The 17,413-nt window shown below is 46.7% G+C and overlaps 2 protein-coding genes across 2 annotated transcripts; one reads left to right on the forward strand and one right to left on the reverse strand.

The window, feature by feature from the left end:
• Positions 1-2,175: 2,175 nt before the first annotated feature.
• Positions 2,176-7,560, forward strand: smu1a (SMU1 DNA replication regulator and spliceosomal factor a). The gene is made up of 12 exons (XM_037461465.2): positions 2,176-2,300; positions 2,848-3,058; positions 3,435-3,587; positions 4,082-4,192; positions 4,275-4,403; positions 4,502-4,621; positions 4,711-4,827; positions 5,107-5,234; positions 5,323-5,449; positions 5,750-5,917; positions 6,003-6,155; positions 6,322-7,560. Exons 1-12 carry the CDS (start codon positions 2,275-2,277, stop codon positions 6,418-6,420), a joined length of 1,542 nt encoding a protein of 513 aa, XP_037317362.1. The 5' UTR covers positions 2,176-2,274; the 3' UTR covers positions 6,421-7,560.
• A 128-nt stretch (positions 7,561-7,688) lies between these two features.
• elp1 (elongator acetyltransferase complex subunit 1) lies at positions 7,689-17,165 on the reverse strand. Its single transcript, XM_037461463.2, has 36 exons — positions 17,014-17,165; positions 15,905-16,071; positions 15,576-15,728; positions 15,404-15,485; positions 15,075-15,155; positions 14,920-15,005; positions 14,625-14,815; positions 14,368-14,491; positions 14,179-14,272; positions 13,730-13,960; positions 13,456-13,626; positions 13,238-13,316; positions 12,983-13,138; positions 12,784-12,890; positions 12,465-12,568; positions 12,317-12,370; positions 12,107-12,212; positions 11,694-11,809; positions 11,545-11,618; positions 11,364-11,442; positions 11,187-11,266; positions 10,958-11,095; positions 10,798-10,883; positions 10,518-10,666; positions 10,071-10,194; positions 9,869-9,966; positions 9,493-9,694; positions 9,333-9,394; positions 9,189-9,251; positions 9,041-9,101; positions 8,848-8,961; positions 8,660-8,759; positions 8,449-8,576; positions 8,126-8,277; positions 7,935-8,013; positions 7,689-7,831 (listed from the first exon to the last, which is right to left on the reverse strand). Exons 2-36 carry the CDS (start codon positions 16,052-16,054, stop codon positions 7,764-7,766), a joined length of 3,942 nt encoding a protein of 1,313 aa, XP_037317360.2. The 5' UTR covers positions 16,055-16,071; positions 17,014-17,165; the 3' UTR covers positions 7,689-7,763.
• Positions 17,166-17,413: the final 248 nt, after the last annotated feature.

Below are 17,413 nucleotides of genomic sequence, written 5' to 3' on the forward strand. Positions count from 1 at the left end.
TCTACCACCCGTCCTCTTGCCTCTTAAATTACATTTTAATTGCCTTTACACGTCCTTTTATCACAATTTCTTGGTCTTTTGTTGTTTTATGTTAAGCGCTTTAAATTGCATTCAATGCTGGAATGTGCGATATGAATAAACTTGCATTGCCTTCAAGTTCAAAGTCCCATAATGCACCAATCAGCGTGGAGCATGTTGCGTAGATTATCATTTTTCTTCTCTGACGTGGATCTTGGACTATACATCTTATCCTGAGTCAAACCATCGACAAAAAGGCAAGTTCTTTGGCATCTGTTTGGTAATGTGCAGCAGTGCTTAGCTGGAGAACAGCATGCCTGCAAAGCCTTTTTGCTGTTAACATCATTTTACTCCCAAAACACGCCTGTAATCATCTGTTTACCCGCCAAGGTAGCGGCAAGATGTTCTGTTATGTTTTATCTGGTTTTATCCAGATTAAAAAGTAATGCGACCGACAAAAAAGCAGGCATTCCTATTTTATGTTTTATTATGTGATGAAAGGCACACTGAAAGAATGAATCTACACGATAGGAATAAATACATTTGTGTAAATAAGGTCCGTCCGATGTCTTTATTAGCCTAATCCCAATATAGTGATGTAACAATGATAGTTATGGTTAGTTAGGTAATACTACAAACCCAGAACAAAGCAACATAACCCCCCCCCCCCCCCCCACCCCACGGACACACATTTCTTCCTCACCGAACTCATCCTCCACTCTCTGCTCGGCTGTGCTGTCACCAAATCCATTTGTTTTATGGCGTGAACAAGTTGACCGTGGCTCTGCGCCGGGCTTTGTCGTTATTTCCCTTCAGCATTTTAAACGGTTTCCACGAGAACACAGGAGATCCGGCTTGAGAGGCTGGTGCGAGTAATTCAGAATCTGATGTGTTTTGTAGAAGAATTCAGAAGTGAATTGTTAATAAATCATTGTGTTTTTGCAGAATGGTTGAAAGGGTTTTCTAGTAAGTCGTAATGACACATTTTCAAAGCCCCACAATAATTCCTATCAACGTCACTGAGCATCTGTGTGTTTATTCTCACAAAAACGTTAGTTTCCCTTTTCAGACAGACCAGAGAAAAGAAGCCAATTCGTGGTGCTAATGTGTTCAAATTAAGAAGGAAATATGCGACTATGTTGCACGGCGAGAATGGCACCTGGCATTGATTTAGAACTGTCTTTGTTTTCCTCATAAAGGACGAAGTGATAGCATTACATCTTTTTGTGTCGCTGTCACTCATCCAGCACGCTGGCGTCTCCCTCGTTGATGAGCGTTACCCCAACAGCCTCCGCTTTGTCATTCCAGGAGATGGCAACATTCACCCCACCCTCCCCCATCCTCCTCATTGCTTTCCAATATATTTCTCCCTCTGCAAAGGCAAATGAACCAAAGGAGGTCTGGTGTGTTCTTGGTGCCAGATTCCTCTCAAATGTGGACAGGGCTCACCGTGGGATTATGTCATGATTGCCCAAAACAATCAAACCCAGGCTGTGGGGGCCGCTGACTGAAGTGGGGCTGCACTGATCGTCATCATCATCATAACCTTGAAAGACCTTCACTGGCAGAGAGAAGGGAGTCGAGAGGGCCTCCGAGTCTTTGCTGTGCCGATAGCGCCCCCTGTTGATCGTCCGGGAAACAAGCGGAGAATCCATGCAGACACAGACTCTATTTGCATGAAAAGGCTCAGAATTATCACGGCGTAGGAGGTTTTATTAACACATGGGGATTTAAACCTGTCTATGCTATGATATATATAGAAGTAGGTCGGAGGCAGCCCACTACAGTTAAACCACCAATTGGCAAAAAATAATTCTGATGTATTCTATTCTCTAATTTCTAGAAGTAATCCCTCTGGTGTCCATTGTGGGCTCTTGAAAGACCCTTGCTGATCCCAAGACTCCATTTCAAGATGAATTGATCAGGTGTATTATTTAATATACTCTATACCACCACCATGAAAGTTTATTTTGGGAGGATGGATATAGTTACAACGAATAAAATTAAATATAACTTTCATTCAAACAAATGAACATTAGTAATATAATCAGTGGATGTACATTTAATCCCATGTCTGTTGTTACTTGCCTGAATTCCTATCTAGTCTACCACCTCCGAAATAAGAATGTTTTATTTTGAAGGTCTCTGGCTCCTCCCACTACTTCCGTGTTTGCGCCCGTCCTTCTTGCCTCGTCTCGCTGCTCCTGCAGACTCAGTGAAGAGTGTCTTGTGGCTACTGTTTTGGGATAAATAATCATGTCTCTGGAAGTGGAATCCGCAGAGTAAGTAGTCCAGTTGACTACATTGAAAGCGGGAAAATTTATTTGATAGTTAGATAGTCAATATGTTCTATTTGAGTATATTTTCTGTTAGTGAGGCCTGCCTCATCCTTTGCTGCACCGCTAGCATTAGCGCCCCAAGCTAACTCAAGCTAACAACCTAACGTACATTCTCCCCATGAATATAGTTTGCTCTTTTTTTGCGGAATGACTGTAATTTTAGTCCAGTGAATTGCTGTATTGCTGCAAGAGTTTAATTAAACCTCCCCTTTGTTTTCAATAGGTGAATATGTAGTGAACAGAACAAGATAGTGGAGTTGGAATAAGTTAGCATGAGCTAGCCTTGCTCTGCCAGTTGTCACTGAGGGGAGAACCTTTTCAAACTAAAGCACGAAAGTAAACCTATCATCGATATTATCGACTTAAAATAATAATCCTCCGGGATCCAAAACTGGCCAATTTGAATCACAGCACCAACGACTTGTAAAATGAGCTATCTTGTAATACCTGTGTAATCGATATGTCTGTCATCGTCTGTGTTTCCCCACAGCGTGATCCGTCTGATCATGCAGTACCTGAAGGAGAACAATCTGCAGCGGACTCTGGTCACCCTGCAGGAGGAGACCACCGTGTCTCTGAACACCGTGGACAGCATAGAGAGCTTTGTGGCCGACATCAACAGCGGCCACTGGGACACCGTGCTGCAAGCCATCCAGTCCCTCAAGCTGCCCGATAAGACCCTGATCGATCTCTACGAGCAGGTGAGCTTTGGATCCGTTGTGTTCTACAGCTCAATGCATTTGATTATGTGTCTACATTAACTAGTGCATCCACAGTAACTGTGAGGGGACATGTAATTGCCTTCTTGTCTGTCACACACTTCAGTCAGGTGGGGTTTGTTTAATATTGTTAATCTAACTCTATTCCTGTCTGCTTCATCTAAATAAAGTATGTGTTTGGTTGTATCTATTCTTGTTAATCTATTCCTTATACAGATGGTTTATTATATTTTATACCGAGCCTTCATTCTACTGTTGTCGTTGTGTCAACAGACCTCAAGGTTAAAGGAGCTGGTGAAATGCGCTTTAAGTCCTGGTCCTCTAAATCTGATTGTCTTCTGTTGTTTCCCCCGACCAGGTGGTGTTGGAGCTGATTGAGTTAAGAGAGTTGGGTGCCGCCCGTTCCCTCCTCAGGCAGACCGACCCCATGATCATGCTGAAGCAGACCCAGCCGGAGAGATACATCCATCTGGAGAACCTGCTGGCTCGTTCTTACTTTGATCCCAGAGAGGCGAGTCCAAAGCAAACGTGCTACAAGATGCACTCTTTGTCCGGGATGGTTCGGTGACCGGACCCCGTCCGCTGATTCTTCCTCAGGGACACTTGTTTTATAGCTACACTAGATTTGCATACATGACTATTTATAGTTTTACTATTTTTTTAAATTATTTTTAAATGATTTCCATAGCATTGTATTTTAAATAACGTCAACACTTATTTGGTGTAACAGGAAACGCCGCATTTTAGATGCACAGCAGTAATTAGATTACTCTTCCGAGAAAAAAAAAAGTATATATTATTGTTTAGTGACATTGGGTTAAATTTGCCTCATCTTTGTAATATCAGGTTAATAGGATTCTCCAACTTCACAAGAACAACAAACAAGATATATGATCCAACATGTTATACCTGCACATGCCTTTAAATTCCTGCCATGTTGACAACATCTGAAAGATTGCAGTTGTGTGAAGATCTTTTTAAATGTTTGTGTTTGTTGATGTGCAGGCGTACCCAGACGGCAGCAGTAAGGAGAAGCGCCGGGCAGCCATCGCCCAGGCTCTGGCGGGGGAGGTCAGCGTGGTGCCGCCCTCTCGTCTCATGGCGCTGCTGGGACAGGTACGCGGTCCAGAAACCTGCCGCTGCGATGGTCTCACCTCATAAAATCACTAATGTTTTTGTCCACATGCTCATCTTTCAGTCTCTGAAGTGGCAGCAGCACCAGGGCCTCCTGCCGCCCGGTATGACTATTGATTTGTTCAGGGGTAAGGCTGCGGTCAAGGATGTGGAGGAGGAGCACTTCCCTACACAGCTGTACAGACACATCAAGGTACCTACACAGCTTCACAGTACGCGTCAGCCAAGCGCTTGATCTCACAATTCAAGTAGTTCTGATGCAATCATTACCTCTGATGTTTCTCGGCTCAGTTTGGACAGAAATCTCACGTGGAGTGTTCCAGATTCTCCCCCGACGGTCAGTACCTGGTCACCGGCTCTGTGGACGGCTTCATTGAGGTTTGGAACTTCACCACCGGCAAAATCAGAAAGGTAACTTGTGCGGAATAAACACACATAGACCAGGTGTGACGCCACGCTTACTTTTATCGTTCTGTAATGACTTGTGTTGGCCCCTGCAGGATCTGAAGTACCAGGCTCAAGATAACTTCATGATGATGGACGACGCGGTGTTGTGTATGGGCTTCAGTCGAGACACGGAGATGTTGGCCACCGGAGCCCAGGATGGAAAGATCAAGGTAGACAGGAAACCGGTCCTCCATTTCTCTCATTGTTTTTACATCTTTTTGGTCATTTACAGATCCATTTAAGGGGGTTTTGACAAGTAGTGCCTTCCTTTACCGCACAGCAGTATTATTTATTAAGTAAAATATTGATATAACAGAATCGTATTATTTCCAGTTTTCCTAATCTTCTTAAATGTGCATAGTACACTGCATATAAGCACAGTTTCATAGTTATTGCATAGTCTCCCTTTCCCAGAAACCAATTTTAAACGAGTGTCTCTGTCTCTGCAGGTGTGGAAGATCCAGAGCGGTCAGTGTCTGAGGCGGTTCGAGCGCGCTCACAGTAAAGGAGTGACGTGCGTTAGCTTCTGTAAAGACAGCAGTCAGCTCCTCAGCGCCTCCTTCGACCAGATCATCAGGTAACCACACCAACCTTTCCCTTTCTACTCCTCCTCCAACGGGGGCAGCTGAGCCCTTCACTCAACGTCGGCCGTGTTTTTGCTTCAGAGTTCACGGCCTGAAGTCGGGTAAAACACTCAAGGAGTTCCGCGGCCACACCTCCTTTGTGAACGAGGCGGCGTTCACTCCAGACGGCCACCACATCATCAGCGCCTCCTCGGACGGGACCGTCAAGGTGAGAGAAGCAACGTCCTCACGACTCGTTTTACATCTAAATGCTTTTAGAAATGTCTTAGAACTATAGTTGGCAAACAATAATTTTTTTTTATTTATAGTCAAATATATACTAAAACTATATCTCCTTTTCTATTCGTATCCATTTATTTGAATGAAAAAATGTTAAGTCATTAGAAAAGCCAATCACTGACAACCCTGAGCACAATGTCTGGGAATAACATAATATTTTTGAATGTCTTTCTTTGTCGATACACCTAAAAAATAATAATCAGCGTCGCTGTTCTTAACCCGTGTCCAGATGTGGAACATGAAGACCTCCGAGTGCACCAACACCTTCAAACCTCTGGGCACGTCGGCCGGCACCGACATCACGGTCAACAACGTCATGCAGCTGCCCAAGAACCCGGAGCACTTTGTGGTGTGCAACCGCTCCAACACGGTGGTCATCATGAACATGCAGGGACAGGTGTGTGCAGCTTGAGGTCAGAGCGTAGCAACGTGTAGTCTGTTAGATGCTGAGTGTACGCGCGTGTGTGTGTGTTCTTGTGTAGATCGTGAGGAGCTTCAGCTCCGGTAAAAGGGAAGGCGGAGACTTTGTGTGCTGCACCCTGTCGCCCCGCGGCGAGTGGATCTACTGCGTGGGAGAAGACTTTGTGCTCTACTGCTTCAGCACCGTCACCGGCAAGCTGGAGAGAACGCTGACGGTACGTCGACTTATCTGCCGCCCTCTGCCCCCTCCTCCATGTTCCGGCTGTAAATGTCCGGCCGCGTCATCGTGCCAAGTCGACTTCCAAAGACGTGACCCTGACTCGTTTCGTTGTCGTAGCTGTAATCGTCTCCACTCAAACGTCTCGCTCTTCCCGCCTCCAGGTCCACGAGAAGGATGTGATCGGCATCGCCCACCACCCCCACCAGAACCTGATCAGCACCTACAGCGAGGACGGCCTGCTGAAGCTCTGGAAGCCCTGATGGGGCTTCGGCCCGAACTGAGGCTGGACGTACTCGCGCTGCACGATGCTCCGCCCGCTCTGTTTTTTGGGAGGGAGGTGCGTCTCGTTTGGGTCACTGTGAACTGTTTTTCATGTTGACGATATCATCAGCACAGCTTAGTACAGGTGAACCTTCTCATTTTCTTCTTTTTTTTTCTACGATGAGAGTTAGTGGATTAAGAGCCGTGTTTACCTGAAGCCGTTTGTCCAACACAGCGATGATGAATCATTTGCTCAACTTGTCGTTCTTGACATGGGTGAATCTTCAAGTGAAGCAGACTTGCAATCTTTACAAATAATCTGAAACTTTTCATCACACATTATTTAGAAAGTTATTTGGCCCGATTTTAAAATAATTGTATTCATCTGTGATATTGTTTCAGGTTGTCCAGAAAAACATTCAGAGAGTAGATCCACAACTCAGTTGTTTTTGAAACTCCACTTTTTTGTAAATATATTTTCTATTCTCTAAAACCTGGTTCGACAGTGTTTAGTTGTTTTGTGTTTAGTTGCATCACCCCAGGTTCTTTTATATATATTTTGTATCCTGAAATAATTTTTTCTTTCAACACAACTAAATAATACAATTTGATACCAGTTATTTTCAGAAATTATTTCCCACATTGAGTATACATTTGGAATTAAACTTAATATTTCAATATTCTGTGCCATTAAAGCTGTTTAACCAGAACAATGAAGGGGAATTAGCTTTTTTTTTTTTTTAAATCTGTCTTCACTTGAAATATCGCAGGATCTGAATACTGGAACACATTAAAATGTTTAAACGTGTGGGGACTTCAGACTCCAAAACTGGAATCATCTCCAGTTATCTATCCGTCTGAAAAGCATAAGAAATGAAAATATTGAGATGGGTTGAGTCTGACTTTAAATGGCAGATCAAAATGGTAAAGTTTATTTCAACATGAGGAGTCAATGTGTTCTTCAGTTTGTGGTTTTGGGAATAAGAAATGTTCTTTGCGTCCCTCAAAGTGTCCAAAGGTCACCATCCCTGATGTGTACAGTATGTTTAGTGGGGTTATGGCCTCCGTTTGAGGAGAGCGGATTCAACTCTTTTCCTCTCAAAAAACACATTTTTTCTCTGGTTGCCCCCAAAATCAAACCAACCATCAACATCTTTAGCCAGATAATGAGCAGGGTGGTGGACTGCGTTACACTAATCTCATCTACAGTGATCAGTGAAAGCTGGCATTTCTGAACTTCAGAGAATGAACACGTTTGAGAAATGGAAACCTTGACTGCAACTTTATTGATTACATTATTAACATGACTGCAGTTTGAACTAAAACAGTAAAAACAAAAGTTTTACATCAGAATAGCGAGCTTCCACTTGACGCCATTTCTCATCTTCGGCGGCATGAGGACCTCAGCAGCTACAAAGAGAAGAATGAACAAGAATCAATAGAAACAAATGCCAGCTTTTAAGCGTGCTGACGTAGCTCAGACCAGATGAAGCGAGGACACGTCTCTGCTGACCTGGTTGAGCGGCTGCAGGCCTCTGCTGCTGCTGGAAAGAAGCCATGATGCTGTTAGCAGTCGAGTTCGGCCCCGTGAGCTGAAACAAATGAGACTACACATTAATCCAAATTTTAAAAGTACAAACAAACACCTACTCGCCTCAGTCGGCCTTCAACCAATCACGGAGATTAATACAATATCTCATTTACCGGAGCCGGGTTGTTCTGCGGGCCGTCCAGCCACACCTCGGGAAGGGCCGCCTCCATCATCTGCAGAGCCTCCTCGTAGGCCGGCTGCAGCTTCTCCGCCTGTTTGTCAAACTGGAAGAGCACCAGAGCCTTCAGCAGGCCGTGCACTTCCTCTGCAGCAAGGACGAGGAGGAGGACATTTTATCTTTATGCTGAATTGCAGGCTTTGAAATATCACAGTACAGAAGGCCGAAAGAAGTGATGGAAATCCAGACATCTTAGCAGTAAAGTTTCTATAGTATCTCAGTGTGTGACGGGGGGGGGGGGGGGGGGGGGTCTCGTGCCTCTCATCTTGTCCACGGCGGTGACAATCTCTCCCAGAGCGTACATCAGCGCTCTGTCCTCCATCGGGCTTCCCTCCTTCAGGCTCAGCTTCTTCCTCTCCGCTTTGCGGCGGTTCTTTGACGATCTCCTGAGAGGACGGACATCAAACCGGTGACCAAACTATTTACCCGAGGCTCATCCCGCAACATTTTGCAATTTGGTCGGTCTTACGAGGAGACGCGGGAGTTACTCTGGGAGTATTTGGAGCCGGTCATCACGCTGCTGGCTTCAGAGTAAAGCTCCGCCTCTGGGCAGTCTGGACCATCCTCGTCTGGTGGAGGACACGATTTAGGGTTTAATCCCAATTCGGAGCGTTCCCTCTTGAGCTTTGACTTAGATCATCAATGACTTCTTCTCACCCAGCATGTCCAGTCTGGCCCTCTCCTTCTGCTCCCGAACCACAGCCAGCCGGGTCCTGTGCCGCGTGAACGTCGCTACTTGGGCCTCCAGGAAAGCCGTCTGGTTGCTGACGGCTGTCAAACAGAACGATATCATCCCCGCACAAAAGGAAGCGTCTTCTGCCGCGTGGCCGAAGCCGACCGTGATGCTTACCTTCCAACAGAGCAGGTCGGAGGTTGGTTTCAGTGATGTCCTGCCTGTTGTGCATGTAAATCTGAAGAACACACACACAAACACAAAAAAAACCTCATGTGTTTGTCCAAAACAAAAAGAAATAAAGAAAGGAAAACAAAAGACTGACCAAGCGCAGCGCCTCCTCCCAGACGGAGCCAGTGATCAGAGCCAAGATGGCCTCCTCGCAGTCCTGTTGGAGAAGGTGAAAAGTGGAACGTTAATTGCATTAATTCATTCATTAGCAGAGATGATTTAGAATTGTTCTGCTCACTTTGGCGTACTGGTCCAACAGCAGAGCAGCTTCTGAGTATCGTCGCTGCTCTGTCAGCTTCTCTAAAATAAAAATTAGAAAAATTAAAAATAAAGGAACCGTCTTTAGGATTGAACGGCAATGGCGACCATTGCTACTGGCCACCCGTTGTCATGGTTACCTGCCAGGTCGCGGGCCAGCAGCGCTAACTGGTCGGGCGGCAGTGGGATCTGCTGGGCCGTGCAGATTGCGTTTCTCCAGCTGGAGCTGCTGGCAAACGCCTGCAAGGCGCCGACCGGCTCCCCGCATCGCCATAGCAACAGTCCGGCTTGCTCCGCCTGCTGCTGCTCCATCAGGTGCTCGGCGTAAATGCAGCTCAGAGCCTAAGAGGTCAAAGTAAAAATGTTTTAATGCAACAAAAAAAGCACTTTCCTTTAATGTTATTAATTATATGAATGAAACCAGACCGGTTAATCGACAAAGCGTCTCACAAAAGCACAACTTTAAATATGTGGTTTCTTGGAAATAATTCAGCTTGGAAGATCGTGTTTGTGTACCTTGTGTTTGGCACCATCCGCTGCGTACAGTCGCAGAGCTTCACTGTACAGCTTCTGCTCTTTCACGAGCTGCAAAGCTTCGTGGAAATGTTCATCTCCTGAACACAAAGCACACCTCAGAGACACAAAACCTCCTAATAGACTCTGAGCCAATCATCCTGATGTTCACGTTTGATGGACACGTCCCCCCCCGCTGACTGACCACACTTGCTGAGGTGATGCAGGGCCTTCCGGTAGCGCTTCAGGTGCTTGTCGATGGTGTAGCGCTGGTAGTTGGTCTCCAGGCTCTTCAGCATGTTTAAGAAGGGGAGGTACTCTTTGGGGTCCTGCAGGGATGGAAGTAGATGGTTAACAGATCAATACAGACCAACCATCACCGCTTAGTCGCTTTATTAGTGAGCTTTTCTGGTGTTGCATTCAAAGCTGTTGAAGATTACTATTTGTAAGTCTTTTAATTATTTGTTATATGCACCTCGTCTACTTCATGACATTTCACTTCAAAAAAACAGTTATTTAGGAAAAAACAATTAGAATTTGAAGCATATTAATGAGTAAATCTGTGCAGCTCAAAGGCGTGAGACGCCACAAATACCACAAGCGCCATGTGAGCGGTGACGACCTCATTAACACATCCCCAAATGTCTCACACCTTCTGGGACTTCTCGGCCACCATCAGCACGAGGTCGAAGTCGTAAGTCCCCAGCGAGTGCTCGTACAGGTCGTTGACGTTGACGAGGAAGAGGAGGTACTTCAACGCCTCTTCGGCGCTCACAGCGCCGGCAGCAGGGAGAGGGTTCACTGGAGGGAGAGAAGCGGCACGCGGTGAACTACTGTGTGCGTGTGTTAGAACAACAAGACAACTTTCATACGCACGGTAACATAACTGCAATATCTGAAAAAAAATGAAAGCATGCCTGCAGCGCACTCACCTCGAAGCTCGTGGACCTTCTGAAGAGCGATCTCCAGCTCCGGAAGCGTCTTCTTCACGTGAGCCGTCAGCACGGACAGAAAGAACCTGGAAGGTCGATGGCGTTTTATCAGATTTGTGAACCTCTGCGGAGTTTCTAAAGGAGCCTCGGCGTCACTGACTTGTTTGGATCCATCGATTCCATGGCGCCGCGTAAAGCGTCGCAAACCACGTCCACCTTCTTCGGGCCAGGAGCCGGCTGGCTCTGGACCGAGCCGTCCTCGGGGCGGGGGTACATGGTGCTGGTCGTGTCCTCCTCTCTGGGGAACGACACAGAAGACGAATAATAAATGAACAATACGTGAGTGAGACACTGGTCCTGCTGGTGGACCTGAAGGTGCAGAGTCTCACTTGAGCTCGGTGAGGAAGAGGTTGATGTGGCTGATGGAGTCGAGCTGTGTGATGAAGGTCTGCATGTTCTCCAGCAAAACCTGGCAGCAGGGACATCATAACAAGGCTCAGTGTTTGGTCGCGTACTTTAATCCTTGAAGCTGAGATGTTAATAAAGTTGTGTATTTTTGTATGCACCTTTGGGTTGTGGTCATAAATGAAGTTCAGGTTGATCCTCAGCTTCCTCATGCACTCAAAGGAATCTCTGAACCTCAAACTGAAGAAACGGAGCATGTTACATGTAGACTTTGATCACGATGTGCTTCCAGTCCCTTGTTAAAAAAAGAAAAGCAGGTGGGATGATGGAAGAACATCTCACCTGTCCAACCACTTCCTGAGCTGAGCCAACACCAGCGCACGATGATGCACCGTCTCCAGGTTCCCACGAGGCATCTGGCCACAAACACATTGAGATCAATCAGGAAGCAGTGAAGGGTGGTAACGCGAGTGTGTGTGTGTGAGACTGACCTGCAGGATCACTCTGGTGTCTTGCGGTACCACGGTGACGATCCTGGATCCCCTCTCCACCCGCCGCAGCGACTCGTCATTCTGACCTCCGTCCGAGGCCAGGGCCGCCTGCAGCCCTGCAGGGTCAGAGGTCATTCAACTCAGCTGAACCACAAATGTGCCAGTTTGACCCATTCGGGCTGATCCTTTTCACTACGTTTTTACACTGCTTGCATAACATCAGGACTCAGGGAGGAGAAGTCTGTGAAGGACCATAGAACAAGGTGAGGGAGAAAGAAAGCCGGTGATATTTAGACTAAATTGAATGAATTTTTTTAAATGCTTAAAAACAGTTCTCATTGACTAATATTCACGATTTCTTCTTTCTGTCCAGTCACTAACGCATGAATATGAATGAACTAAATGAGCGCTACCTTTGACACTGAGCGTTGTCAGCTGGAGGCAGCGGATGGTGTGGGAGTGTGTGGTGATGAGGAGGAAGTCGTTGCAAACGACAAAGGAGGAAATATTGGAGGCCAACTGAGAGAAAGAGAGAGAAGCACACATGAAAGAGCACATTTCCTCACAGAAACACTGGTGGAATAGAGCGGTACCACAACATGGAATCGACACCGGAGGCGTACCTGCGTGTCCCCGGCGTACAGGTGAGACCGATCCGTCAGGCCGAGCAGATGTTCCTGAATGCAAAAGAGACACATCTGCACTTAAGGCCCGTTTTAGAGCTCACTCCCTTTCAGCCGGGGTTGTTTCCGAGGCGACGCGTGTCTCTACCTCCCCAGCGATGCTGCAGAGGGACATCTGGACGCAGGGAACGCGGAAGCTGATCTTACATCTGCTCGAGTCCTGCCAGTCCTCCACCGACAGCTCGGCTCCATCTACACAGACAGTAATAGTAAGATAAGAGCTGTGATTGTATGCATTTTAAAAGGTTACTACTGCACAAGGACGTAAACCATGACCCATTTCGGACAGTTTGATTGGCTGACGTCAGACCACGCTGTGTCCTGGAGATCTTAGTCAAATAATGCATTTCCCCCCCCCCATATTCATATATTTCCAACCCTCCATCACCTGGGTGACGGTGACTCACCCCAGCGCAGTTTCTGGATCTTTCCGTCCTCCAGCTGCAGCGCCGCGGTGCCGGTCCGCGAGCAGTGAACCACGCTGACCACGACACCGTCCACCTCCATCTCAGACCTGCACCATAGGAGTTCTTGTATGAAACATGGAATCCTTCACTTTACCGGATCCAACCCGTGAGCTGAACAGGACTGAGCGCTCTGCAGTACCCGACGGCGAGTGTGTCGTCGGCGCCAGGAGCCGGGCGGAGCATCATCAGGGTGGAGGAGGCGGGCGTCAGACCGGATCTCACGGCCAAAAACAGGTCGTCCTCCAGCCACAGCAGCTGGCGCAGGGCCAGAGGCTCCTCCTGCGCCACCGCCACTCTGCGGGGGGGAAACAAAGTCTACACTTAAAAGTTGTTCAAAACGATTAGAGATCGATCAGTGGTTACGGAGAGAGCAGCAGCGGCGCGGGTGGTGTACCTGAAGGCTTTCTGGAGCACCAAGGGACGGGACATCGGGCGGAAACCGTCAGAAGTTGTGTTGACCTGTCCTCCTGGATCTAGAATTAAAACAGTGTTTTAAGACCTGAACTAAAAAGACACACATGAGGGTTTACGCGGCGCATTTACTGTCATTGCGCAACATGGTTAGGCATCAAACTGCAGTTTCTAGTCCCATTGGAACATCGGAGCGCTAACCTTGGACGTAGACTGAGATCTGTCCGTCGGAAGTCAACGCTGCCAGCCGATTGGTCCGCTGAGGTTGGCAGAGGAAGGTCACCTGGTTGACCGGCGAGGTCAGCTGCAGCTCAAATGAACACATGGGAGGAGGAACCACACACTGTCTGAAGTTTGTCACCAGGATTTTATCTGAGGGGGGGGGGGGGGGGGAGGGAGGGGGTTTGAATAAATATTAACTTTGCACAGGAACCATCCACGAGACCCGTGACCTCTCGTCTGTCCGCCCCTTCACCTCCGTCAATCACGGCCACGTTGGCGTTGTCGCTGGCGTCCATCCCGGGGCTCCTCTCGGTGGTCCAGCCCCAGTCGTACGTGACGCTGGTCCAGCTGCGCGTCACCACGTGGAGCCCGAGGGGGCGCTCGGGGTCCCAGCAGACACAGACCGGAGCCTTCTGAGGGTCCCTGCCAAAGTCCAGGCTCTGCTTCAGGTACCAGTGGTAGTTCCCCACCACCCACAGCTGGACTGCAGAGGGACAGGGCATTTTCTTATCGTTTTCATATTGACTATTATTTCTTTGTCAGAGCATTTGATTTATTTATTGAAGAGAATCTCAACAAATGTTACCAGAAAAGGTTTCTAAAACACACCAAGCCCCTCCCAGCCTTCTTTTCCTCAAGTTATTCATGAATAAAGAGTCTTTAGGAATTCATGAGGATCGACTTTAGGGAAACTCAACTCACGGTAAGTGTTGACTTGTTTGTCCTCCCCGGCAGCAAAGTCCTCCAACCACACGGCTAAAACCGTGGAGTCAATGTTCCACAGCAAATCCTTCACCTGAAACACATACAATCAAAGGCTTTCACAAGGGGGAAAAAAAGTTACCAACTGTAATTCATCAACCGCATTATTATTTCTAAAGGTGACAGTACCTTGGCCTGGTCTTTGCTGAATGGGAGGGTGAAGTCTCCGTGCAGCAGTCCGTTCTTCTCCATGAAAACCACACTGTGTTTGTTGGGATGACGCTGAGTGCTCGCGATCAGACTGCCAGAGGGTCTGAAAAATATTATTGTATCACTTAAAACCCGGTAAACACCGCGGAATCTGTCACACACACGAATGCAGGTCTTTCACAAGACGATGAGATTACAAAAGAATGTATTTAACGGACTAAAAAGGAAATTCTTACTTCCAGCAGAGCGCCTGCTCCAGCCCGTTGGCGGGCTCACTGGTGGCCTGCAGGACCCCCTCTCTGTTCCAGACCCGGACCTTCCTGGCTCCGGTCTGGAGACAGACGGCACTGACGGCAAACAGGTGGCCGTCGCCCCGCCACGTCACCCGTGGCGTGCGGTCATCCCAGGCCGCTGTCGGCTGCACCTCCTGTTGGTTCGGGATTAGAACACTTTCAAATGAGACAATGTTTCTTAACAACAGATCATGTTTTCTCTGTCCTAACGTTTGTGCGTCTGTGGGCAAACACCGACCTGGATCTTCTTCTGTGCTGCCTTTTTGCCCTCTGAGCCGTGGAACTGAGTCTCTTTCTTTCCCCAACCCACCGTGACGAACTTCCCTGCAAAACAGAGGACACTTAATAAATCAGTCTATCGTTATCTACCACTGAGCCACTGAGCCGCCGTACCTTCACCAAAGTCGTCCTGGTGGATTCCAACCTCTGTGATTGGCTCAAAGTTTTGGGTCATGATGATGATGGTTTCCTGACCTGTGGGAAGAAAGTTTAAGCAATGTATTCATTTGTGGCATTGCTGAAACTGGATCTATAACAAAAAAATGATGCTACCTTAAAGTGTTTAAATTACATAATAATCCACCTCACTAAAAAGAACAGCTTTTCAAGAAATCTGGCCTTTCTGACAATTCAACTGGAGAGTGTGGGCTATCAGATATTAACGGGATTAAACGATTATCTTCATAAACAGCATGTTCTTGACATATGTTTAACAAACTGACCGGTAGTGAGAACGACGAGCTCTCCATCAGGACTCCAACTCATCGAGGTCAGGCCGCTGTCCACGCTGCCAACGCACTCCAACTGTGGAACACGACCACACACACACATCATGTGAATCATCCCCTTGCCTCTCAGTTCGTCATCGCATTCCAGCTCTTCTGTATCGCTTACCTGGCAGGTGTTGAAGTTGAAGAGGACGACATCGCCGCCGGCCGTGGACAAACATGCCACCTCCAGTTCGGCCCGGTCCTGCAGTCCGACCATCGTGCCGCTGCCGTCCTCCGGGAGGAAACCCCCGGCTGTGAGTGAGGCCTCGCTGACCACCTGCAGGATGGAATTCAAGTTCATTCCTGATTAAAAGGCTGCACCTGATCTTCATTACCTGTTTGAAATTGGATCTACAAGCACACAACACCACCCTTAACAAGACAAAGACTATGAGTAAATGTTTGATTGAAAGACAAAAAACCCCAAAAGACAGTATGTCTCCTCCAGCTCACCTGGCCAGTTTGTGGGTCGTACTCTGTGATGGAATATTGGGAAGCGACCAGCAGCGAGCCGGTCTCGGAGCGCACAGATAAACACTGCGGGGAGCCGGGAGCTTGCAGCTCGGAGCTCCGTAGACTCTTCAGCAGCTTCAAGTTTCGCATTTTACCTCAGGGGCCAACTGGAAAAAACACACCGAGCCTCAGTCGGGACCCAAAAGCTGCAAAGCACATGAAGCTGCAAAACATTCAATATGTTTGCAACTGACACCATGGATGTATGTTTAATGTTATATGTGTATTTATAGAATAGAATATCATTGTTGTCATCATCATCATTTAAACACCAAGAATCATTCAGTGATCTAAATTACAAGGTGAAATGGCTTCAGTGTTCAACCTTAAAGATCGCTGTGGCCAGAATAATATTTTCAGATTTGGAGAAATTGGGGATTAAACTCTCACTTTTACAGCCTTTATTCTGCGGCTGTTGTAGGAGTAAATAAAATGAGTCAAACATTAATTTATTTTCATGTAATTCCAATACTGAGGGAGGCACACTGCAATGGCAGACTTGGTAAGTAGAGGATGTTCTCTCTCTTGTTTGTTGACATCCACGACCCATTATCGGACACAGCTCCGTTCCTAAACGTTCATATTAAATCAAAGATATCAAAAGGAAATAATTCTGAACGGCATGAAGACATGTATCATCATACTTTCCATTAATGCAGAATATACAATATTTTTGTTTTAATTAACCTACGTCCACACGTATGACGTTATGCTAACTTTAAGTTAGCGTTACTTGAGCCTTTAAACGTTAGCAACGTCACCTAATCCATTCAATGGAAAAATCAAGTCCGAGGGGAGAGATAAACTAAAAACTACTTAGGTTAGTGAATTAGCTTTTCTTAAAGACCAAACCGATGGTTTTAGTAGCATAGAGTAGTTAATTAGTGTTCGGCTACAGGGTGTCCGACAATGGAACTCGATGTGCTAGCTTACACTTAAACTAGCTAGAAGGAGCAACAAGCTATTTAGCTTCAGTAATCAACCAACGACACTAACATTGGATGCTCTGAAACATAGTAATACATCTACAAGGAAACGTTGAAACTCACCGGGACGAAACCGCTTGAAGTAATACAACCTTTATTAATGTCCAGCATCAACAACCATCAAGTCAACAAACACAACATCATGCATGTGGCTCTGTCAGACTCGTGACCTTTCACCTCTAACGAAGCAACGTGGGGTGGCAGCCGTAGCGCCCCTCGGTGGTGTGGAGTAAACGCTCATTTGGTGGGGTATTTTTACTTTTAGTTGTGAATTTTAGTAAAATGTTTTCTACGTCTGTTTGGTAAACAAATACTAAAATAGTTTTAAACCATATAAAATAACAAGTAAGTAAGTAAAAAATCACAAGTATTTTTATCTTATGTCAACATTAGTTTTTATGTGTAGATACATGTGTGTTGATGTACTTTTAATAAAGGCAAACATATTTACGAAACGGAAACT

Source organism: Pungitius pungitius, chromosome 2 (genome assembly GCF_949316345.1).
Source record: "Pungitius pungitius chromosome 2, fPunPun2.1, whole genome shotgun sequence".
NCBI classification, from domain to species: domain Eukaryota; kingdom Metazoa; phylum Chordata; class Actinopteri; order Perciformes; family Gasterosteidae; genus Pungitius; species Pungitius pungitius.